This window comes from Gymnodraco acuticeps, unplaced genomic scaffold, assembly GCF_902827175.1.
Source record: "Gymnodraco acuticeps unplaced genomic scaffold, fGymAcu1.1, whole genome shotgun sequence".
In the NCBI taxonomy this organism is placed as follows: domain Eukaryota; kingdom Metazoa; phylum Chordata; class Actinopteri; order Perciformes; family Bathydraconidae; genus Gymnodraco; species Gymnodraco acuticeps.
Window position 1 is genome coordinate 114,535 of NW_022990499.1, and position 21,055 is coordinate 135,589.

The 21,055-nt window shown below is 42.2% G+C and overlaps 2 protein-coding genes across 2 annotated transcripts in view; one reads left to right on the plus strand and one right to left on the minus strand.

The window, feature by feature from the left end:
• LOC117552841 (IgGFc-binding protein-like) overlaps nt 1-1,390 on the plus strand; it is a 42,026-nt gene extending 40,636 nt beyond the window's left edge. Inside the window, exon 36 of the mRNA XM_034226506.1 lies at nt 991-1,390. Coding sequence (XP_034082397.1) covers nt 991-1,215 — 225 coding nt within the window. The 3' untranslated portion in view covers nt 1,216-1,390. The remainder of the gene's footprint in view (nt 1-990) is intronic.
• cep162 (centrosomal protein 162) overlaps nt 1,381-21,055 on the minus strand; it is a 50,704-nt gene continuing 31,029 nt past the window's right edge. Inside the window, 8 exon segments of the mRNA XM_034226507.1 lie at nt 1,381-3,182; nt 8,225-8,359; nt 10,330-10,428; nt 10,504-10,645; nt 10,722-10,842; nt 14,836-15,127; nt 17,959-18,171; nt 20,474-20,710. Coding sequence (XP_034082398.1) covers nt 2,889-3,182; nt 8,225-8,359; nt 10,330-10,428; nt 10,504-10,645; nt 10,722-10,842; nt 14,836-15,127; nt 17,959-18,171; nt 20,474-20,710 — 1,533 coding nt within the window. The 3' untranslated portion in view covers nt 1,381-2,888.

Sequence of the window (21,055 nt, forward strand, 5' to 3'; positions counted from 1 at the left end):
CCACAACACACTGCCTTCATTCACTGCACATGACCTGTGTGGGGGTGGGACATGCTTTAACTCCCACCCTGTCTCTGCTTAGGGAGGCTCCTATGGAATATGATGGATTGTCATCATCAAGGACATGCGTTTGTCTTTATTGGGGAAACGAAGGCTTTAGCTCGAGTTTCAGAAATACTAAGGTCATGAGTCCACAACTCCCCCATTCTATAGATCAGAAGGTTGCACACAAATAACTTGTTTTTAAAACCTCCACACACCTACTGTACAGTAGGTACAGACCAACCCCTACACACTCACAGGTACAAACTCAAGGCGAGCTCCCCTCTAATACTTTTAAAACACTTTTTCTTGTTTTTAAAATCTGATGTTAATGAGCCGCTTGTTTTTTAACAGTCGCTGTTAATATATACAGAACTATACAATCAATTACACATGTCTACATATCTCTAGATTAGACACAGGTCTATAAGGTTCCAAGTGAAAATGTTATGGTTAATGGTTGGAAGGGCACTTAATGTCTGACCTTCCACGGGAATGCACAAACAGAGAGGAAAATGCAATGTAAAAAAGTGTGGGGGGGGGGGGGGGGGGTGTCGCGGTCGGTTTGAAATTTTGTCTGTTTCCTTTTTTCTGCGTTTGTGTTCCTTAAATGGGGGAACAGAACCGGGCTAAGGTTTCAGAAATACTTAAGTCAAAACATTTCCCCAGTGCTGAAGGTTTCGTAGCTCATTATTCAAACCTCCAACCTCCCAGAAAAAGAGGTTATTTCAGCAAGTTGAACAGAGGGATGAGTTTAAGAACTTTAACAGAAGTATATTCTGTTGGAACTGTTGATCAAGTTACCATGGTGATACGTGCTCTCTGATTGTCCACACTAGAACAGGAAATAGGACTGTCTGTTTGGAAGTGCTTTCGTGTGTACTGCAAATCACATTGTTATTAAGGGCCACCATGAGACATGCTAATGAGTGACCTTTGACCTTTCAGGATGGCTGTGTGCCGCTGGCTCAGTGCGGCTGCCTCAGTGAACAGCAGTACATCGTGTCGGGTCAGAAGTTCTACCCTAAGCCCGACTGCATGAAACTCTGTGAGTGTCGGGGGGGGACGGTGTCCTGTGAGGACAAACCCTGCCAGAAGGGGAAGAGCTGTGGAGTGCACGAGGGAGTGAGAGGTTGCTACGACAACCTCAAAACCCATGGCAACAAAGGATAGAAGAGGAACAGAGAAATGCAGAGCTGTGTGTTTTTACAGTAATACGTAGTGAGTAGTTTTACTGTCATTGTAATGATTTTTGTAATGACACATTTCAACTGTCAAAAATCAAATCTATAAAGATTATGATGTAAATGTGTATTAAATCATCAAACAATAAAATCATCAGATTATTCCCTGTTGCTTTATTTCTATGCTCCAATATGTCTTTATGCAGAAACAATTCATTTTAGGTTACCTACTCACCTACAGCAAATTTGAAATCGCAAATGTAACACCCAGAGTTGAAACTAACACTTTGTATGGGAACCACTGGAAAAGTGTTTACATTATTAACTCTATGATGTTAGAATATATGTCTTAAGACTAGAGTGTAACATATTAACACCAGAACAGAAGACACCATGTCGCCGTTCCAAATTCATATAGTATTCATATATAATACTATACAGTCAGATTAACACTATTAGAATACATGTACAACTCTCAGAAACTGCTAATACAACCCAAACTCTGTTTAGGTTGTATTGCCGACGCTATAAGCAGAGCTAGGGAACAGAGACATTTTCAGATCAATGGTTCAGCAGAGAGCCTCTGGATATATTACAAGATCATAACACAGATCAATTCAAGCTAATACATCATCATGAACAGGAAAATCAACCAGAATACAAAAAAGGGTAACTGTATTCCCTTAGTTACATTAAAAAAATATGTACTCAGATTTCACTGATTATAATGTTACTAAAAAAAGGGACATTATTTTTGCTTCGAAACAGCATTATGTGTTGTTCGCATTATGCTGTTTGAAAGGCAGGTTTCCAGAGGAAACATTCCTAAATATCTTGGTTTCTTCTACGGTCACATTGCTCTGTTGTCTTACATAAAACACTTGAGCAAAAACATCTTATTCATACTTACTTTCTATTGTATTTATTTGTATTGCATTTGATATTGGGGTAATCCAAAATGAACCAAAGTTATCAGGTTAAATTACTTTTTGATTCACAGAATAGGTTACTGAATAAAATAAAATGAAGTAATTGAACCATATAACATTATTAAAGTAACCCTCCCAGTGTTTGGGACTGAAATGAAAAAAAGAAGAGAGGAATGAGCAGATAATCTGACCTCAGCTCCTGTGTCTCCTCGTGTCTCCTGGTGTCCCCATGATGTCCATCCTGCGGTGAACTACAGTTCTGACGCACTGAAGGTCAGCATTCTCTGTATGTTTGAATTGTGTTAGCCTAGAATGTCCTCTGGTTGAAATAACAGTGAAGTTTGAGTCAGACATTCTCACCATTAAACCCTGCAAAGCTTTTGAGGGCTCTTCCTTTCCTGGCAGATACAGATCTAACTTGGTTTCCCATTTGGTGATGTGCATAAAGACAAACACAATTCTAATATGTGATTTGATGGTTAAGCATCCAAAAGCGAGCAAATCCTTCATAAATATCCATGTACGTTTTTTGGTGCAGTATTAACAGAACCATTTATTTGTATCTTAAATATGTTCCAATAATTTAAATTAAAAAAAATAGAAACTAGCTACAAAATATACACAACAATCAAAAACAGGTTCAGTTTGTGTAAAAATACATTCTGTGTTCTTTTGTTTACAGACTCAGTTTGAAATGTATCCGACTCTAAATCCCAACAACACCTGAGTATCTTTATTCATTTACTCTTTTATTTATTTGTATTAAAGCATTGCTCCTAGTACGCATTGTCTGTCTCTGATATGTGCATCGAATGTTGTCATCTGAACTCATTGTAATGCTGAGAGGTGAGGGGGGGGGAGGGAGGACCACCCCCTGTCTCTGCAGGTGTCTCAGGATGTCCAGGATGGAGTCCAGCTCCAGACGGAAGGCCTCCACCTCTCTGCTCTTCTGCTGAGCCAGCTGCTTCCAGCCCTCCACCTCCGTCTGCTGACCAGAGTCCAGGGTCTGCCAGGAGCCCCCGATCACCTGCAGGGGGGTGGGGGGGACTCTGAAAATTAGTGGGCATGAATCATATCCAACATTTGGATCTAAATGGCAGTATGGATTAGTGCAGTATCCAATTGTATTAAAGGTAACACTTGGTCAAATATGTGACGATATCCTTTTGGCACATAGTGCTGCAGAGAAGAACCGGCCAACAAGCAGTGTTCTACAGTCCAATCAAAACCCTTGTTTGGTAAGAGAAAATCAGCATGATTGTTTTTTTATATAAACTGCCGTTAAAAAAAAAGTCAACAAATAAACTAAGCCAATCTGTAAGAGCCTTCCATTGGATAATTACTGAAGTGATTCATATGTTTCAGCTGGCAACAAGTTATTTAACCCTAGCTGATGCGGTGAGTAGCTTCTCATTCCTTTAACAACCATGTCGGAAGACATCCTGTGGTCGTGGAAAGGATGTTAATCAGTTTCAGAAGGGGTATAATTATTGGCCTGCATCACGAAAAGAACACAACTAAGGAGAACGCTGAAACTACTCAAATCGGGTTGATAACTGTCCAACACATTATTAAAACCAAATCAATGGATCCAGATGTACCTGTTCCAGAGTGATGGGCGCATCAGGGAAAGAAGAGAGGCGGACAGGCAGCGTATTTTCAATGATAATGTGAACGTTTCAAAGATGATCATTCTCTCTAATATTGCAATTGCAGGAGCCTTGGTTTTCCACTGTGTTCTGAACGACATGGAGAGAAGCTGGGATCCATTCAAAGTGCAGGTATTTTTATATGGGGGCAACAGCTAGTTTAGAAAGAATACTGGAGGACAGAAGCTAGTTTAGAAAGAATACTGGAGGACAGAAGCTAGTTTAGAAAGAATACTGCAGGACAGAAGCTAGTTTAGAAAGAATACTGGCAGGACAGAAGCTAGTTTAGAAAGAATACTGGAGGACAGAAGCTCGTTTAGAAAGAATACTGCAGAACAGAAGCTAGTTTAGAAAGAATACTGGAGGACATAAGCTAGTTTAGAAATAATACTGGAGGATAGAAGCTAGTTTAGAAAGAATACTGGAGGACAGAAGCTCGTTTAGAAAGAATACTGGAGGACAGAAGCTAGTTTAGAAAGAATACTGGAGGACAGAAGCTAGTTTAGAAAGAATACTGGATGACAGAAGCTAGTTTAGAAAGAATACTGGAGGACAGAAGCTAGTTTAGAAAGAATACTGGAGGACGAGAAAGCTAGTTTAGAAAGAATACTGCAGGAACAGAAGCTAGTTTAGAAAGAATACTGGCAGGACAGAAGCTAGTTTAGAAAGAATACTGCTGGACAGAAGCTAGTTTAGAAAGAATCCTGGAGGACAGAAGCTAGTTTAGAAAGAATACTGGAGGACAGAAGCTAGTTTAGAAAGAATACTGGAGGACAGAAGCTAGTTTAGAAAGAATACTGGAGGACAGAAGCTAGTTTAGAAAAGAATACTGGATGGACAGAAGCTAGTTAGAAAGAATACTGCAGGACAGAAGCTAGTTTAGAAAGAATACTGGAGGACAGAAGCTAGTTTAGAGAGAATACTGGCAGGACAGAAGCTAGTTTAGAAAGAATACTGGAGGACAGAAGCTAGTTTAGAAAGAATACTGGCAGGACAGAAGCTAGTTTAGAAAGAATACTGATGGACAGAAGCTAGTTAGAAAGAATACTGGCAGGACAGAAGCTAGTTTAGAAAGAATACTGGAGGACAGAAGCTAGTTTAGAAAGAATACTGAGGACAGAAGCTAGTTTAGAAAGAATACTGCAGGACAGAAGCTAGTTTAGAAAGAATACTGGAGGACAGAAGCTAGTTTAGAAAGAATACTGGAGGACAGAAGCTAGTTTAGAAAGAATACTGCAGGACAGAAGCTAGTTTAGAAAGAATACTGGAGGACAGAAGCTAGTTTAGAAAGAATACTGGAGGACAGAAGCTAGTTTAGAAAGAATACTGCAGGACAGAAGCTAGTTTAGAAAGAATACTGCGAGGACAGAAGCTAGTTTAGAAAGAAATACTGGAGGACAGAGAAGCTAGTTTAGAAAGAATACTGGCAGGACAGAAGCTAGTTTAGAAGAATACTGCAGGGACAGAAGCTAGTTTAGAAAGAATACTGGAGGACAGAAAGCTAGTTTAGAAAGAATACTGGAGGACAGAAGCTAGTTTAGAAAGAATACTGGAGGACAGAAGCTCGTTTAGAAAGAATACTGGAGGACAGAAGCTAGTTTAGAAAGAATACTGGAGGACAGAAGCTAGTTTAGAAAGAATACTGGAGGACAGAAGCTAGTTTAGAAAGAATACTGGAGGACAGAAGCTAGTTAGAGAAGAATACTGCTGGACAGAAGCTAGTTTAGAAAGAATACTGGAGGACAGAAGTTAGTTTGGAAAGAATACTGGAGGACAGAAGCTAGTTTAGAAAGAATACTGGAGAACAGAAGCTAGTTTAGAAAGAATACTGCAGGACAGAAGCTAGTTTAGAAAGAATACTGGAGGACAGAAGGTAGTTTAGAAAGAATACAGGAGGACAGAAGCGCGTTTAGAAAGAATACTGCAGGACAGAAGCGCGTTTAGAAAGAATACTGCAGGACAGAAGCGCAGTATGCTGGCCAGCCGGTCCAATGTTGCAGCACTGGATTATATAGTACGGACAGAGATGTTCACAAGTCTTTTTTTGCAAGTCCAAGTCTCAAGTCTTTGTGGGGTGAGACTTGATCAAGTCTCAAGTCTTTGGTCACGAGTCCAAGTCAAGTCTCAAGTCTCTAAAAAATAAAAGTCTCATGTCTCTTCTGGTTGTAATAAGCCTTCTATTGTCTGCTGCTATCCAGTCTGTTAAGAATACTGCACAGCTATATCTAAGACATTCAAAGCATTTACTGTATTATTATCACTCCTATATCTATTAGTATACAGTATCAGTACTGATTAGTTGTTTGTTATATGATCACTTTAAACAGGCTATTGCAATGCAATATGAGGACAAACATCACACTTTAGCTAAATGCAAACAACTTATAAGCAAAACACTTCAGAATCAAAAATCAGTATCACAAATACTTTATTAATCCCCCGCAGGGAAACTGTGTTAAAAGTACTTAAAAGTATACATTTGTTCTGTGCCATTTGCAACTAAAAAACTATTGCTGCAATATTATCTGAAATATACTGAACTGGTGATATTAAAACATGACCTGTTCCAAAAGAGATATCTACCATTAACACCATTTACCAGCCAAATGCTGGTAAATCATGCAAGTAGCTGGTACTGTATGTTGCACGCACCAGCCACAAATAACAATGGCAATCTATTGAGTGGCTGGTAACATTTCAACATTCACTAGGCTAGCCATTTGGCCAGTGGACAAAAATGTTAAAATTTGACCTCTGCAACCGTATTGTTAAATTACACTGGGTCTCTAATGACATATTTTAAGTCTACTATAAATAAACATATTCCTCTATCCTCTCACTCAAACCCAGTGTAATGGTAACCTGATAAACCTGTAACATTAACGTTACATGGTCAACAATAAACCTGTAACCTGCCTATAAACCGACAGATGTATTTATGTATTTTTCTACGTTTAACGTTAGCCAGTAGATGGTGGCAGCGGAACGTAATGATTAACGTTACCGACCTTTTTTATGTCATGTCGAGAGTTGGATGTCAACGCCACTCAATGCAAACAAGTGTGACAAGCAAACATTCACTCATCTTTCAAATATTCAGTTACAAAGCTAGTAGCAAGCTAAGTTAACATTACATAGCTGATGCTGAGCTAAACATGTTTGCTAACCGTCCATATGCGTTAATGTGACTGACCTCTCCGGGTGAGTTTTCAAGTGCCTGATGAAATTTGACGTTGTTGCACCAGCATCCTTGATTTTAATATTGCAGACTTTGCAGTGTGCGCTCCTTTTGTTGGTGCCGCCGGCGTTTTGTTCGAAGTTTTTATAGTTGAACCTAATTACAAGCGGTACAGCTGCAGGTGTGCCGCCGGTCGCCATGGTGTTACCATGATGTTAATGTTAATGTTAAAGGTGGGGTAGGTAAGTTTGAGAAACCGGCTCGAGATACACTTTTTGTTATATTCCATGGAATGCTCTTAACATCCCGATAGCCGGCCCGGCTAAAGTAACTGGATGGCCTACCTGCCTGTCAGCCTCCCATCGGGGCACAAACTTATCCCGTGCCCTCATTGGTCATGTGCGCGTTCGTGTGTGTTGGAGGAGGGGCTCTGTGAGGAAGTGGCAGATTTTCTCCGGTTGTGTATTTTCAAATTCTAGCGATCTCGAGCCGGTTTCTCAAACTTACCTACCCCACCTTTAATACGCCAAACATAGAAAACACAATGATTGTTCACGAGTCCCAAAACACGAGTCCAAGTCGAGTCCGAAGTCTTTTGAGCAGGAGTCCAAGTCAAGTCTGAAGTCTCTGTGTGTGCGACTTAAGTGCGACTCGAGTCCGAGTCACAGACTCGAGTCCCCATCTCTGAGTACGGAGCCCCTAAAGGGACATGGGAAAAAAAAGAGAGAGAGAGGAAAAAAAAGAAAAGTCAGGGAAACAAATTAGTTTCTCGTGCACACGAGAAACTAATTTGTTTCCCTGACTTTTTTTTTTTTTCGAGAAAGTTACCGGTGTGCCAAGGAGGAAGTGGAGCAGTTTGATGTGTGAGGTGTGTGTGTGTGTGTGGAGGTGTGTGTGTGTGCGTGTAGAGGTGTGTGTGTGTGTGTGTAGAGGTGTGTGTGGTTAAAACGTAATTTAATCAAATAATGTATGCACTGTCATTTCACGTAAACATAACAGTCTGCAATGAAATGGTTGTCTCCAGTGTGCTCCACTTCCTCTTTGGTAACTTTCTCAACAAAGAACTATTTTTAATTTTTTTCACAAGATACTTTCTCGTGCGCACCAGATCCTAACCAGTTATCCCGACTTTTTTTTTTCCATGTCCCTTTACAGTAGGTGCTCCGTAATATAGACCCCAAACATGATTTTTCATAAAGCAGCAGGCAGTAAAGGTGATTAATATTCTCTCTCCATGGTTACCTGCTGCAGCTTCCTCTCTCTGCTCTGGTGCCGCAGCTCCATGTCGAGGATCTTCCTCTCCAGACCGCTGAGCAGCTTCCCCTCGGGGCTCTGAGCCTCTTTAGCTTCCTTCAGATCCTTCAGCAGTCTGCTCAGCTGCACACAGAGAGGAGGCAATGTTTTCAAATGAAAATACATCTACCAAATGTAATAATGAACTTGTTTGTCTTGGGGAAAAATATATAATAATCAATCAAGCAAAGAAACAAAACGATTTTTTGTTCATGTCCTGTGCCATCTTGTTGCACAACACCACCCAATGTTGCAGATGGATTGGAAAACTCAGTCACATCCTGAAAACCAAAATACCAAATTGTTCCAAACTATCTTCTTTAGATCTCTCAACTCTCAATAATATAAGGTTCCTGTCTAAAACACTTGAACGCGCTGTCTTTAAACAACTCTCCTGTTATCTCCATCAGAACAACCTTCTGGATCCGCACCAGTCTGGTTTCAAGGCAGGTCACTCCACAGAAACTGCCCTCCTTGCTGTCTCTGAGGACCTGCACACTGCTAAAGCAGCCTCCCTCTCCTCTGTCATCATCCTTCTTGACCTGTCTGATGCATTCGACACAGTGAATCATCAGATCCTCCTTCGCACTCTCCAAGAACTTGGAGTTTCAGGCTCTGCACTTTCCCTCCTCACCTCATATCTCAAAGACCGTACCTACAGGGTAACTTGGAGAGGGTCCGAGTCCGACCCTTGTCAATTAACTACAGGGGTCCCTCAGGGCTCTGTTCTTGGTCCCCTCCTCTTCTCCTTGTACACAAACTCGCTCGGATCAGTCATTAGCCCGCATGGTTTTTCATACCACTGCTACGCTGACGACACCCAATTAATTCTGTCCTTTCCCCGCTCAGAGACCCAGGTCGTTGCGCGCATCTCTGCTTGTCTAGCTGACATCTCTCAGTGGATGTCTGCTCACCACCTCAAGCTCAACCTTCACAAGACTGAACTGCTTTTCCTTCCGGGAATAGATTGTCCCACTCTTGACCTGACAATCAACATCGGCACCTCAGTTGTTTCCCCGACTCAGACTGCAAGGAATCTGGGTGTGACCCTAGATAACAACCTGTCCTTCACTGCAAACATCGCTGCTACAACCCGCTGCTGCAGATACACGCTTTACAACATCAGGAAGATGCGTCCCCAGCTGACTCAGAAAGCGACTCAGGTTCTGGTCCAGGCTCTCGTCATCTCACGCCTAGACTACTGCAACTCCCTCCTGGCTGGTCTACCTGCATGTGCCATCCGACCTCTGCAGCTCACCCAGAATGCAGCGGCTCGTCTGGTCTTCAACCTTCCTAAATTTTCCCACACCACTCCGCTCCTCCGCTCCCTTCACTGGCTTCCGGTAACTGCTAGAATCCACTTCAAGACACTGGTACTTGCTTACCATGCTGCGAATGGATCTGGCCCTTCCTACATCCAGGACATGGTTAAACCGTACACCCCAGCAGCGTGCACTCCGCTCTGCATCAGCCAAACAGCTCGCTGCACCCTCGCTGCGAGGGGGACCCAAGTTCCCATCAGCAAAAACACGTGGGTTTGCTATCCTGGCTCCAAGATGGTGGAATGAGCTCCCATTGACATCAGGACAGCAGATAGCTTACACACCTTCCGGCGCAGACTGAAAACTCATCTCTTTCGACTCCACTTTGAGCGATAGAATTACTAACAAAGAATTGCTAACAGAGCACTTATATACTAATAAAGGACTGGCTTATCTAAAGCCAGTTGAGTAGCACTTGAAATGTTTGGCTCTATGAAACCTGATGTACTTATATGATTCTGTTTTCTTCAAGGTTGTATCTTCCTGGTCGAATGTACTTATTGTAAGTCGCTTTGGATAAAAGCTAAATGCAATGTAATGTAATGTGTCACATGTTTGAATTGTATGAGGGGAGGGTTACCCTGGTTAAAGTATGATGGGGTTTTTATTACAATAATAAAAGAGTTATCGCAAATAAAAAAACATCCAGAAGTCAAACAAGAAGCAAGACCTTTGTTTTGATATGATTTTATTAAATAACTTCAAATAAATGTTTAGGAAAAAGCCTTGGACCTGTTTCTGCAGAGCGTCCTCTCTGGTCCTGGAGACAGTGAGAGCATCTTTGGCTCCCTGCAGCTCCTGCAGCTGCTCTTTCAGGTGTTTCACCGTCACCTGCAGGGAAACGTCAGAGTGAAAGCAACACAATACTTTCCAGGACTGTTGAAATTCCTGTTAGTGTGTCAGTACCTCCTGAGTGTGTAGCTGATTGGTCAGCTCAGCCACCCGTGAAGAAGAGTGTTCCAGGGCATAGCCGACCCGCAGCGTGTCCAGAGCCCGGAGCTGCTCCGCCTTCATGGAGCTCAGCTGCTCTGCACCCTGCTGCTTCACCCTGACACACACATGCAGGTCAGATATCAGACCACCCTGCTGCTCTGCACAGTGTCAGTGAGTGTGTGCACACACACCTGCTCAGCTCCTCCTCAGCGAGTTCAGCCTGTGCAGTCAGCCCCTCCCTCTGCAGCTTCAGCTGCTCCACCTGCTGCCTCAGAGCCTCGCTCTCCTGCACCACCTCTGAAATGTGGCAGCCTGTCAGTGTCAACAAGCAGCAACAAGAGAATGTGAGTCATTATTTATCTTTTTTCCCCCGCCACCTTAGGTCTTTTGGGGAGAGGAAACAAATTATACTTTTCTGTATGTGATATGATAGTACTGCAATACTACATGGTACAAGTGTTTGTACGATCTACAAGACTGCTCCTCCAAATACAGGTCTGCTCAAAGATTGCACGTCAACCCTTTGAGAAACTCTATGAATCACCGTACTATAATAGCATATTAACATTGTTCCGGAGCTCACTGAATGTGAATGCTCCATCAAATTGTAGATAAAGGGTCCCATGATTTAATAAAGTTAGACTGAAGCACTCTTGTGCACAGGTCAATCCTCAAATTAGAGACAGAATTAAATCTGAGGTCAAATGTACGTTATATGTACGTTGTAATAGTGTTACATTAATTTTTCCTTGTTTCTTATGCTAAATATTTCTCCTTGTCATGACTTTGATAACACTATTAACCACAATTCCAATGAAGTTGGGATGTTGTGTAAAACGTAAATAAAAACAGAATACAATGATTTGCAATTCCTTTTCGGCCTATATTCAATTGAATACATTATAAAGACAAGATATGTAATGTTCAAACTGAAAAACGTTATATTTTTGTTGCAAATATTGACTCATTCTGAATGTGATGCCACGTTCAATAAAGCTGGGACAGGTTCATGTCACCACTGTGTTACATCACCTTCCTTTTAAAAACACTCAATCAGTGTTTGGAACTGAGGACACTAATTGTTGGAGCTTTGTAGGTGGAATTCTTTCCCATTCTTGCTTGATGTACAACTTCAGTTGCTCCACAGTCCAGGGTCTCCGTTGTTGTATTTGGCACTTCATAATGCGCCCACATGTTCAATAGGAGACAGGTCTGGACCCCCACTCTTTACTACGAAGCCACGCTGTTGTAACACGTACAGAATGTGGCTTGGCATTGTCCTGCTGAAATAAGCAGAGACGTCCTTGCGAAACGTCGCTTGGATGGCAGCATATGTTGCTCCACCGGTTTGTACCTTTCAGCATTAATGGAGCCTTCGCAGGTCTGCGAGTTGCCCATCTCGCTGAACATCACAGATGCTTTTGAACTTTGCGCTGAGTACAATCTGTGTCATGGGTTCAATGTTGGTTTTCAGCCTTGCCGCTTACGTGCAGAGATTTCTCTGGATTCTCTGAATCTTTTCATTACATTATGGGCTGTAGATGATGAAATCCCTTGCAATTGTACGTTGAGAAACGTTGTTCTTAAACTGTTGGAATGTTTGCTCACGCAGAAAAGTGGTGAACCTCGCCTCATCCGCTCATCCTTGCTTTTACCCAAGCATGACACTCACCTGTTTCCAATGAACCTGTTCACCTGTGGAATGTTCCAAACAGGTGTTTTGAGCATTCCTCAACTGTCCCAGTCTTTTGCTGCCCTGTCCCAGCTTTTTAGGGACGTGTTGCAGGCATCACATTCAAAATGAGTCAATATTTGCACAGAAAAATTAAGTGTATCAGTTGGAACATTACATACCTTGTCTTTGTAGTGTACTTACTTGAATATAGGTTGATAACGATTTGCAAATAAAAAAATGTAAGGTCATTTTATTGTTCCTCCTGTCGTAAAGAGATCCTTCCAGATCGTGTGAGATGGGAATCTACTCTACAGTCCATTATCCATCATGAATCCAGCTTACTGACTTATTAGGTTTCAGCAGTATGAATTACACACATTAAATCAGTATCTTCCAATATTAGCCTGTTGATTTGTATTCTCTTTGTTTTAACATAGGGAGGCGTGTGGCGCAGTGGACTAGCGTGTTGATGTTTGGATCAGGGGAGCACAGGTTCAAACCCCACTGCAGTCAGCATGTCGTTGTGTCCCTGAGACACTTCACCCCAAATTGCTCCTGTGGGGATTGCCCACAGTATTGTATTACGTCGCTTTGGATAAAAGCGTCTAACAAGTGACATGTAATGTAATGTAACATTGTAGTCAATGTATGGTTCACAGCCTCTCACACACAGGGTTGAAGAACTCAAGTCTGTTCTCATGGTATGTTTGGTATCAACTAGTTCTTTTCTTGGCCTTCACAGCGTGCTTGAACTCTTCTCCGTTTTGCCATCACTCTCTTCTATTAAACTAAAGGTTTGGTCTTTACAGAGACACAAAGCCCTGATCAGAACCATCAAGAAGTGACATGCAGAGCTCTTTCCCCTATATCTATCAACTAGGGGTGTAACGGTTCACAAACATTTCGGTTCGGTACGTACCTCGGTTTTTTGGTCACGGTTCGGTTCGGTACGTTTTCGGTACAGCAGAATTTTTTTTCACAAAACAAAACATATATATATATATTTGTATTATTATTATTAAACTGTGAATAATGTATTCACTCAAATAAATACAAAATATAATAAAATAAACATTAAGGTGCAGCATTTCGATGAACTGAAATAATCTGTATTTGAACTTTACTGTACTAGTACTCACAAAACATAAACTATTAGTTTTGGGTTTTTAATTATTATTAAACTGTGAATATTCACTCAAATAAATACAAAATATAATAAAATGAACATTAAGGTGCAGCTTTTCGATGAACTGAAATAATCTGTATTTGAACTGTACTGTACTAGCACCTAAGCAGCCAGTTTGACATTAGGACTTGCTTGTCATTGTATTTTCATGTTTTTTTAAAGAAAAATGAACTTGTCCACATTGCTTGCCGAAAGGGCAGATCTGCTGGCACTAACAATGTCTCCTGCTGTGGAGAACATCCTCTCGCTAGGGACAGAGGTAGCAGATACAGCCAGGTAGCGCTTTGCTAACATGGCAACATAAGGATATTTGGTGTTTGTAATAGCTTTGGCTCGGTCTGAACTCTTCTGCGAGTGGTGGAGGCTTACATGCTAGTGGGAGTTGGGTTTGCACTTCAGTCTTTTTTCTTTTGGTACCGGTGATATTCACGTTCGGGTGATGCCTTTTCAAGAGTGTGCAAGTTTGATGTATTGCCAGCCGCGTAACCAATTTTAGTTGAACAATGCCGAAAAACAGCTTTGGTTCAGTCCACCTGTCTTTGTCCGTCATCCTTGTACATAACTGTGAAACCAAAATGTTCCCAAACCGGAGACTTCAATGATGCTGGAGGATTTTCGAGCTCAACTTTATCTGCGTTCGCCATTAATTTTTGACAGTTCCTCAAATTACTGACTACATTTGAACGCATCCCTCTGACCAGCTCTCATAGTATGCCTCTCATCCAATGAAATGACTTGCTCGCTCTATGACGCGTTGAATCCAATGTGAGCAAATTACTCTGAATGCTGCGACGCAGCACCTGAGATTACTTCCAAAAAGTTATTCACGTTCTCAATTTTTTACGTTCAACGTTATATTCGTTCGGTACACTTCGGTACACACCTGTACCGAACCGAAGGGCCCGTACCGAATAATTTCGGTACGGGTACGTGTACCGTTACACCCCTACTATCAACACAACCTAGTCAACTTGTATCCTAAAAAAACTTAAATCCACCTGACTGAAGGCCATGGTATCGATTAGATGTATGAAATCATTTTTAGAAGCTAACAAGCCATTCTGCTGAAACCAGGGAGGTAACAAAAGGAGGCCTATGCACGAGGTATGAGGTAGTGTCCTTACCTTAAATGGTTTGATATAAACCTGTTATTTGGAAATTACTAAAGCAAATATTAGATAAATGTGAAATTGTTATGCAAGAAAAGACTTGGAAAGTGGTGTACCTCACATCGCATTTTAGGTGCATCTGCATTACTTGATATTTGATTTGTGTTTATATATTTGACTCAAGCCCTGGGTATTCCCAGTTGAAGAATGGATATACAGTATTTGCATCACATCAGTTTTTTGTCAGTCTGGTTTTGTTTTTGGATATCGTGACGTATACAACATATTATTCCTGTAAGCATGCAGATGGAAGAGGATGAAGGGCAGGTCTGTACCTGTGAACACAGTGGGCTGGTAGGTCTTCTCATACTGAGCAGCTGGAAAGGTTTCCCCCCCACCGGTCTCCCCCCCAGCAGCAGAACTGAGGCTTTTAGCTGCGGGTCGTTTGCTCTCTGCTGGGGGGGGGGCAGACAGCATGCGGCTCCTCTCCCTCTGCAGCCGGTCCACAGTGCGGCTCAGCTCCTGGACGCTCTGGGTCTTCAGGGCCAGGTCTTTGTTCAGACGCTCGATCCGGAGCCCAGAGGCTGCCTCGGCCTGGCGCTGGTGCCGCCCCGGACTGGGCTGAGGCTGCAGAGGAATTCAGTTACATTGAGTTTTTTCAATTAGCACTTTAAACGGTGAAGGCACTTGCAATGGATGCGTTGGGATGAAATGTAAACCGTTGGTGTTTAATTTTTCCTATTTACTTAACATGCTGTTGGCCTTTTAAATGTTTTTTCATATCAGAACAAGGGGTTCTTTCATATAATCGGACCACACATAACATAGAAGGTGTCATACTTTCTTCGCAGGAAATATTTATGATAACTACTTACAATGGATTATGGGTGTTTTATTTAAACGTATAGCATCTGTGATCTTTCATTTGTAAATGTTAATGAGTTTTCTGACTAACTTTGACATACAGTCTGTGCAGTGGCGAGCCGTGACTTTTATACCTAGGCCCTCTGACCCTCCCCCCCTTCCCTCGAAAAAAATAAAAAGGAAGAAACCCATTGCTTTTGTGTCGAGGGAACCCGAGTGCAGCTTACTTCCGGGTTTTAGGATGCGTCACTGCACCACTTGCATAGACTTCACAGCGGGCGGAACTTGTCATAAAGTCCGCGAAAATAAAGCCCGCCCATTTAGAGGAAAGATATGATTGGTCAATTGTACTGTCATTTGACATTACTCTCTTGTGGAGTTACTGTAGCCCTCTGTGAATTTACAGCAGGACAGTAACTCGCAGAGAGGGCCAGACGAGCTTCTTTCATTTAACCAGTGGCGGCGCCAGGGTATGGCTGGGGTAGGCTACAGCCATACCAAGAAATGGCTTAGCCCCACCTTAGCCCCACCATGAAAAATGATGTTAAAGTAAGCCAAATAAAGTCCGCCAACTCGCGCAGAGTAAATTGCACAGACAGCAGTTAGTAAGATTGATTTCAGTAGCCACTCTGGAAATACCGAAGACTATAAACGGTTTGAAAACTTTTGTCACGTAGTGATCGTCTTCTCAATATAGTGGCGAAGTCCCTCCCCTTCCGGTGGACCTCCATGGGACCTTATTTCGAAAAAATGATGTATTGAAGTCAATGGAGAGACAAAGATTATCTTTCGATCCCGTTTGAATTGTGCCACGAATTACACATATGATGTTTATCAATTTAAAAGATAATTTTGCCAGTCAAAAAAAAAAAAATGTGTCGTAAAACTGTGAAGTAACACATTTGTTTGTGTGAAACGCTCAATGAACTACATCTCTGGTCTCGCAGAACAACACACGTCACCAAGATGGCCGTCACTACTGTCTTGTCAACAAAAGGATTGACTACCCTCACTATCACCACAATGAAACACGTCCAGAAGAATGTCATGCAAAGCTGCCTGCCTTCCTTTGATTCTCTCTGAACTACCTGGTCTTTTTAATGTTTAATGTCAACCATTTGTGCAGATAGCGTGAAGTAGAAAAGATCGGCGATCGCCGATGCTAGCGTTAGTGTTAGCATTTATCCCCCGGGCTTAAATTGTGTATTATAGAATGATCACACCGGTGACAGTACTCTTCAAAGGGTTCACGAAATATGACTACTACTCTTACTGTTTAACATTTTGGGTTACTTCAAGTTACTTCATGTTAAGGCTAATAAAAATGACAAGGCTGTAATGCTAACTAACGTGCTAGCTACTAGCTAGGTAGCTAACTTGATCCAGACACTCCTGGTCCTTTCATCAGACGGGAAGCGAAAGAACGAGCAAGACCCATTGCTGGTATGATAACAACCTGGTACTAAGCACACAGGCATCTTGTTAAAGTTATCTTATCTTAGCCAGCGCCATATAGATAGATTATATCTATATGGCGATGATCTTAGCTATCTCTTAGTGGAGGAAAGCGATTGTGACATCACTTACGAGACTCTGGGATTTGTAGTCTTTCTAGTTGCATATTTTTCATAGTCTTATATTTCAACAGTTTTACGACAAACTGTGACTTTTTTGACATGGAAATTATTTGTTAAGATTCACATCATATGTGTAATTCATGGCACAATTCAAACGGGATCAAAAGATACGTTTTCTCTCTCCATTGACTTCAATACATAATTTTTCCGAAATAAGGTCCCATGGACCGGAAGTAGATGGGCATGACTTCGCCACTCTATTGAACATCTTTGATGATGTCTTCTGGCCAATCAGAATCACGATAACGGCGTGATGTTGTTGCAGGAAGTCCCGATACATCGATACAACATTACGTGTTGATAGAAATCAACCGGTTCAGCTTTCAGAACAAAGTAACAAAAAACTAAAATGGCATTCATTTAAATATGTCGTGGAGTAATAGATTTATTTATTTTCTTCTCAAGAGAGTTCCAGAATGTGTATTTTATGTTAGTATTTAAAAAAATCTCCTGGGGGAGAATTCCGCCAGACCCCCCTGCAGGGGTTGGGTTTTCAGCATGTCAACTCTTTCTTTTAAATACAATTAAATGAAGTTATTTTGGTAAAACTAATGAAAAATATAACTAAAAAAATATTGAAAAAAAAAACATTGACGGCTCGCCACTGAGTCTGTGATTCTCCATCAACTTTCTCTCCTCTGATCTTAACTAAAGTCCAAAATATTCAACATTTTTGACTTTCTATACTCAAAAGTAGTTTCAGTATAATTTTGTGTATATTAGGTCATGACAATAAATTCCAAAAAGAAGAAGGATGATGTTGGACATTGTTGGGAAGACGATACAAAGGTTAACATTTAATTCAACTTTTTCTTCCAAACAAAACAAAGATCTTGGGTAGATAATAATAAATATGAGACTACATTTAAATGATACCCTTTTAACAAAAAATAAATCAGGTTCATAAACAGCTACTACTCATTGTTCTATTCAACATGTCCAGTGTTTCTAGCCTACCTTGTGTTTGAGCTGCTGCTGCAGGGACTCTATCTGCTCCTGGAGAGACTTCACTCCCTCCTGATGGCTCTGCTTCACCTGCTGCAGCTCTGTCTGCAGGGTTTGAACCTGAGACCTCCACAGCTCCGCCCCCTCTGCTGACTCTCCACTGTCCAGCTGCAGTTTGGGTTCCAGCTGCTGCTCCAGCTGTGAGATCTGCTGCTCATAGCGCAGCTGAGATGGAGAACAAACATGCGTGTAGAAACTCATAGAGACTCAAGCTTGTGAGAGTTTGTGAGTAATGAGCTCAGGAAAGATAAATGAGACTCTGAATACACTGCACCAGTTACGTGAGAGTTTGTAAAAGGCAACTCTAGACATGGACCCAATTAATTCAAGACATTTTTCAGTATTTGGATTGCTTATAACCCTGGAGACATGTGAGAAAAACTTTTCTTCAAGAATTCAAGGTAACACACGGTGAGTTATTGTAATATAAATAATCATTCTTGGATGAAGTATTCATTTAAGTTAAAGTTTGATAAAAAAAAAAGGCCAGGTTATAAAATTGTTAAAGGAATGGTATGCTCATGACACTCATTTTTAAATAATTATCATCCGAGCAGCGGGAGCGGTACTGCAGTCGCTTTACCGCACCGTTGTGACGAAAAGGGAGCTGAGCCAGAAGGCAAAGCTCTCTGTCTACCGGGCCATTTTCGTTCCTACCCTCACCTATGGTCATGAAGGATGGGTCATGACCGAAAGAACGAGATCGCGGATACAAGCGGCCGAGATGGGTTTTCTCCGCAGGGTGGCTGGTGTCTCCCTTAGGGATAAGGTGAGAAGTTCGGTCATCAGGGAGGGACTCGGAGTTGAGCCGCTCCTCCTTCGCGTCGAAAGGAGCCAGTTGAGGTGGTTCGGGCACCTAGTTAGGATGCCACCTGGGCGCCTCCCTAGGGAGGTGTTCCAGGCACGTCCAGCTGGGAAGAGACCAAGGGGTAGACCTAGGACCAGGTGGAGGGATTATATCTCTTCGCTGGCCTGGGAGCGCCTTGGGATCCCCCAGTCAGAGCTGGTTGATGTCGCCAGGGAAAAGAAAGTTTGGGGCTCTCTGCTGGAACTGCTACCCCCGCGACCCGACCACGGATAAGCGGGAGAAGATGGATGGATGGATGGATCATCCGATAAAACAGACCAGTCTCTGCCAGTCTTTTTGTTGTTGTTTTAATCCGATGACATTATCAGTGATTTTAAACTGATTAATTACCGAAATAACATCAACACTGTGGGCGGCGCCATTTTACCGGACGTGACGTAAACCATGCGTTTGGTTTCGAGGACACGTTGATGTTCATGTTATTTACTGTAGTTACTCTCTTCAAATATGCCTCATTGTATCGCGAAACATTGCCACAATTCTGATAGGAACAATCCACGGAATGCTCGGTTCCATCTGTTGCCAAAAGGTAAGCGTAGGAAGTACGTTTGGAGGCAGTGGCTAGCGAAATGTGGCCGGCCCGAACCGAAAGATCCACAGGCGCATGTATGCAGCGAACATTTCATGTTTCCGGACGACTACTCTGAGAGTATGATGAAACATAACATGGGATTTATTGAACAACCATTACTTAATGGAGATGAAGTACCATCGGTCTTTCTGGTGTCATCACCGACCAGGACACCAGTTCGGCCAGTTGAGAAATCGCCCTCTGCAAGTGTGAAGTGACGGAGGACCAGAAGTAGTGCTCGGAGTAAGAATAAGGTATGTTATGGCGCATTTCTATTGCGTTTAAACGTCCTTTATCGTCCAGGCCAGGCCAGTTTTTGGTGGCCTTTCCATATAGCGTGGTACCGGCTAGTGGGTATTTTCCCCCAGTTTTTCCGGCCCCATAAAATCGTGGTTCTAGGTACACCATTCATGTACAGGTCTTCCTACTCGCCTCCCGAAATCAATTGCACGAGTAAAGGGATCGTCTCCAGCAAGATCACCGTGCTGTTCATCCTCATCGTCACTGTCCCTGTCCCTGGATTCCTGACGGTTCTGACTACTTGGCTCGAACCTGTATGGCTGAATTCCCCCATCCAATCTCTTCATATTGCTCAAAACTTCTTCCTCGGCTGACGAGTCCGAACTCAAATACTCCGCCATGTTTTCGTGTGTTTACAAAGTGAACGCATGGATGACGTCACGACCATCACGTGACTACTGAAAATGGCCAAAATGGCAGCGGCCTGACGGAATATACAGGTTTTGATAAAAAAGAGCTATAAAATCATTATTTACCGGGGAATATCGCTGATTTCTTCAGGGTATGGTTTAAACATAATGTTTCACTAAATACTGAAGTTTTGATTAATTATCTGATGAGTGGAGCATTCCTTTAAAAACTCAGTGATATTCATTGAGCAAAGGATGCATGTTTGCAGTGTAAAATAATTAGCTATATAAAAATACTAATACCAATTCTTATAATAATAATATCTGTCATTTTGACGCTGAAAGGTCAGTCTATCAAATGGCAGTTGACTGATTCACCTTGATCCTGAGGAACTGCTGCTCCATGGCCCTCAGGCTGCGTTTGGCCCCCTCATCGTGGCCCTCCAGCTCGGCCTCAAGGCGCTGGATCCTGCGCTCCTGCAGAGCACTGATTCTGCTGGGGGGGGACGTCCCATTAGCCCCCTCTTCTGCCCCTCCAGCTGTGGCTGCAGCGTAGATCAGAGCCGGCAGGGAGTTTGGGTTTCTACGCCTCAGTATCTGCTCCAGCTCCTTCACCTGGGAAACACAGAACAACACTTAATAACTAGAGAATGCAATTCCTGAAGAAATTGCTAGTGGGAATGCTTTATGCTGAAAAGCTGAGCTGAATTGCTATGCTGAAATGTAATGTGTCAGAAGAAAGTGAAGAATTTAGATTGAAATGATACATGAACACTGGGGGCTTGAATGTGTGATGAGAGAAGAAAAGAAAGTAAAAAGGCTTGGAAAAGCAGCAGAATATTTGAACTGCAAACTTTTGAACTAACTTGATGGCGAATGATATGTTGCCATGGCAACAGCATTTGATGACACCCCATAATACGCTTAGATGTGTTGATGGCTGCATCGTTACCAAACCTG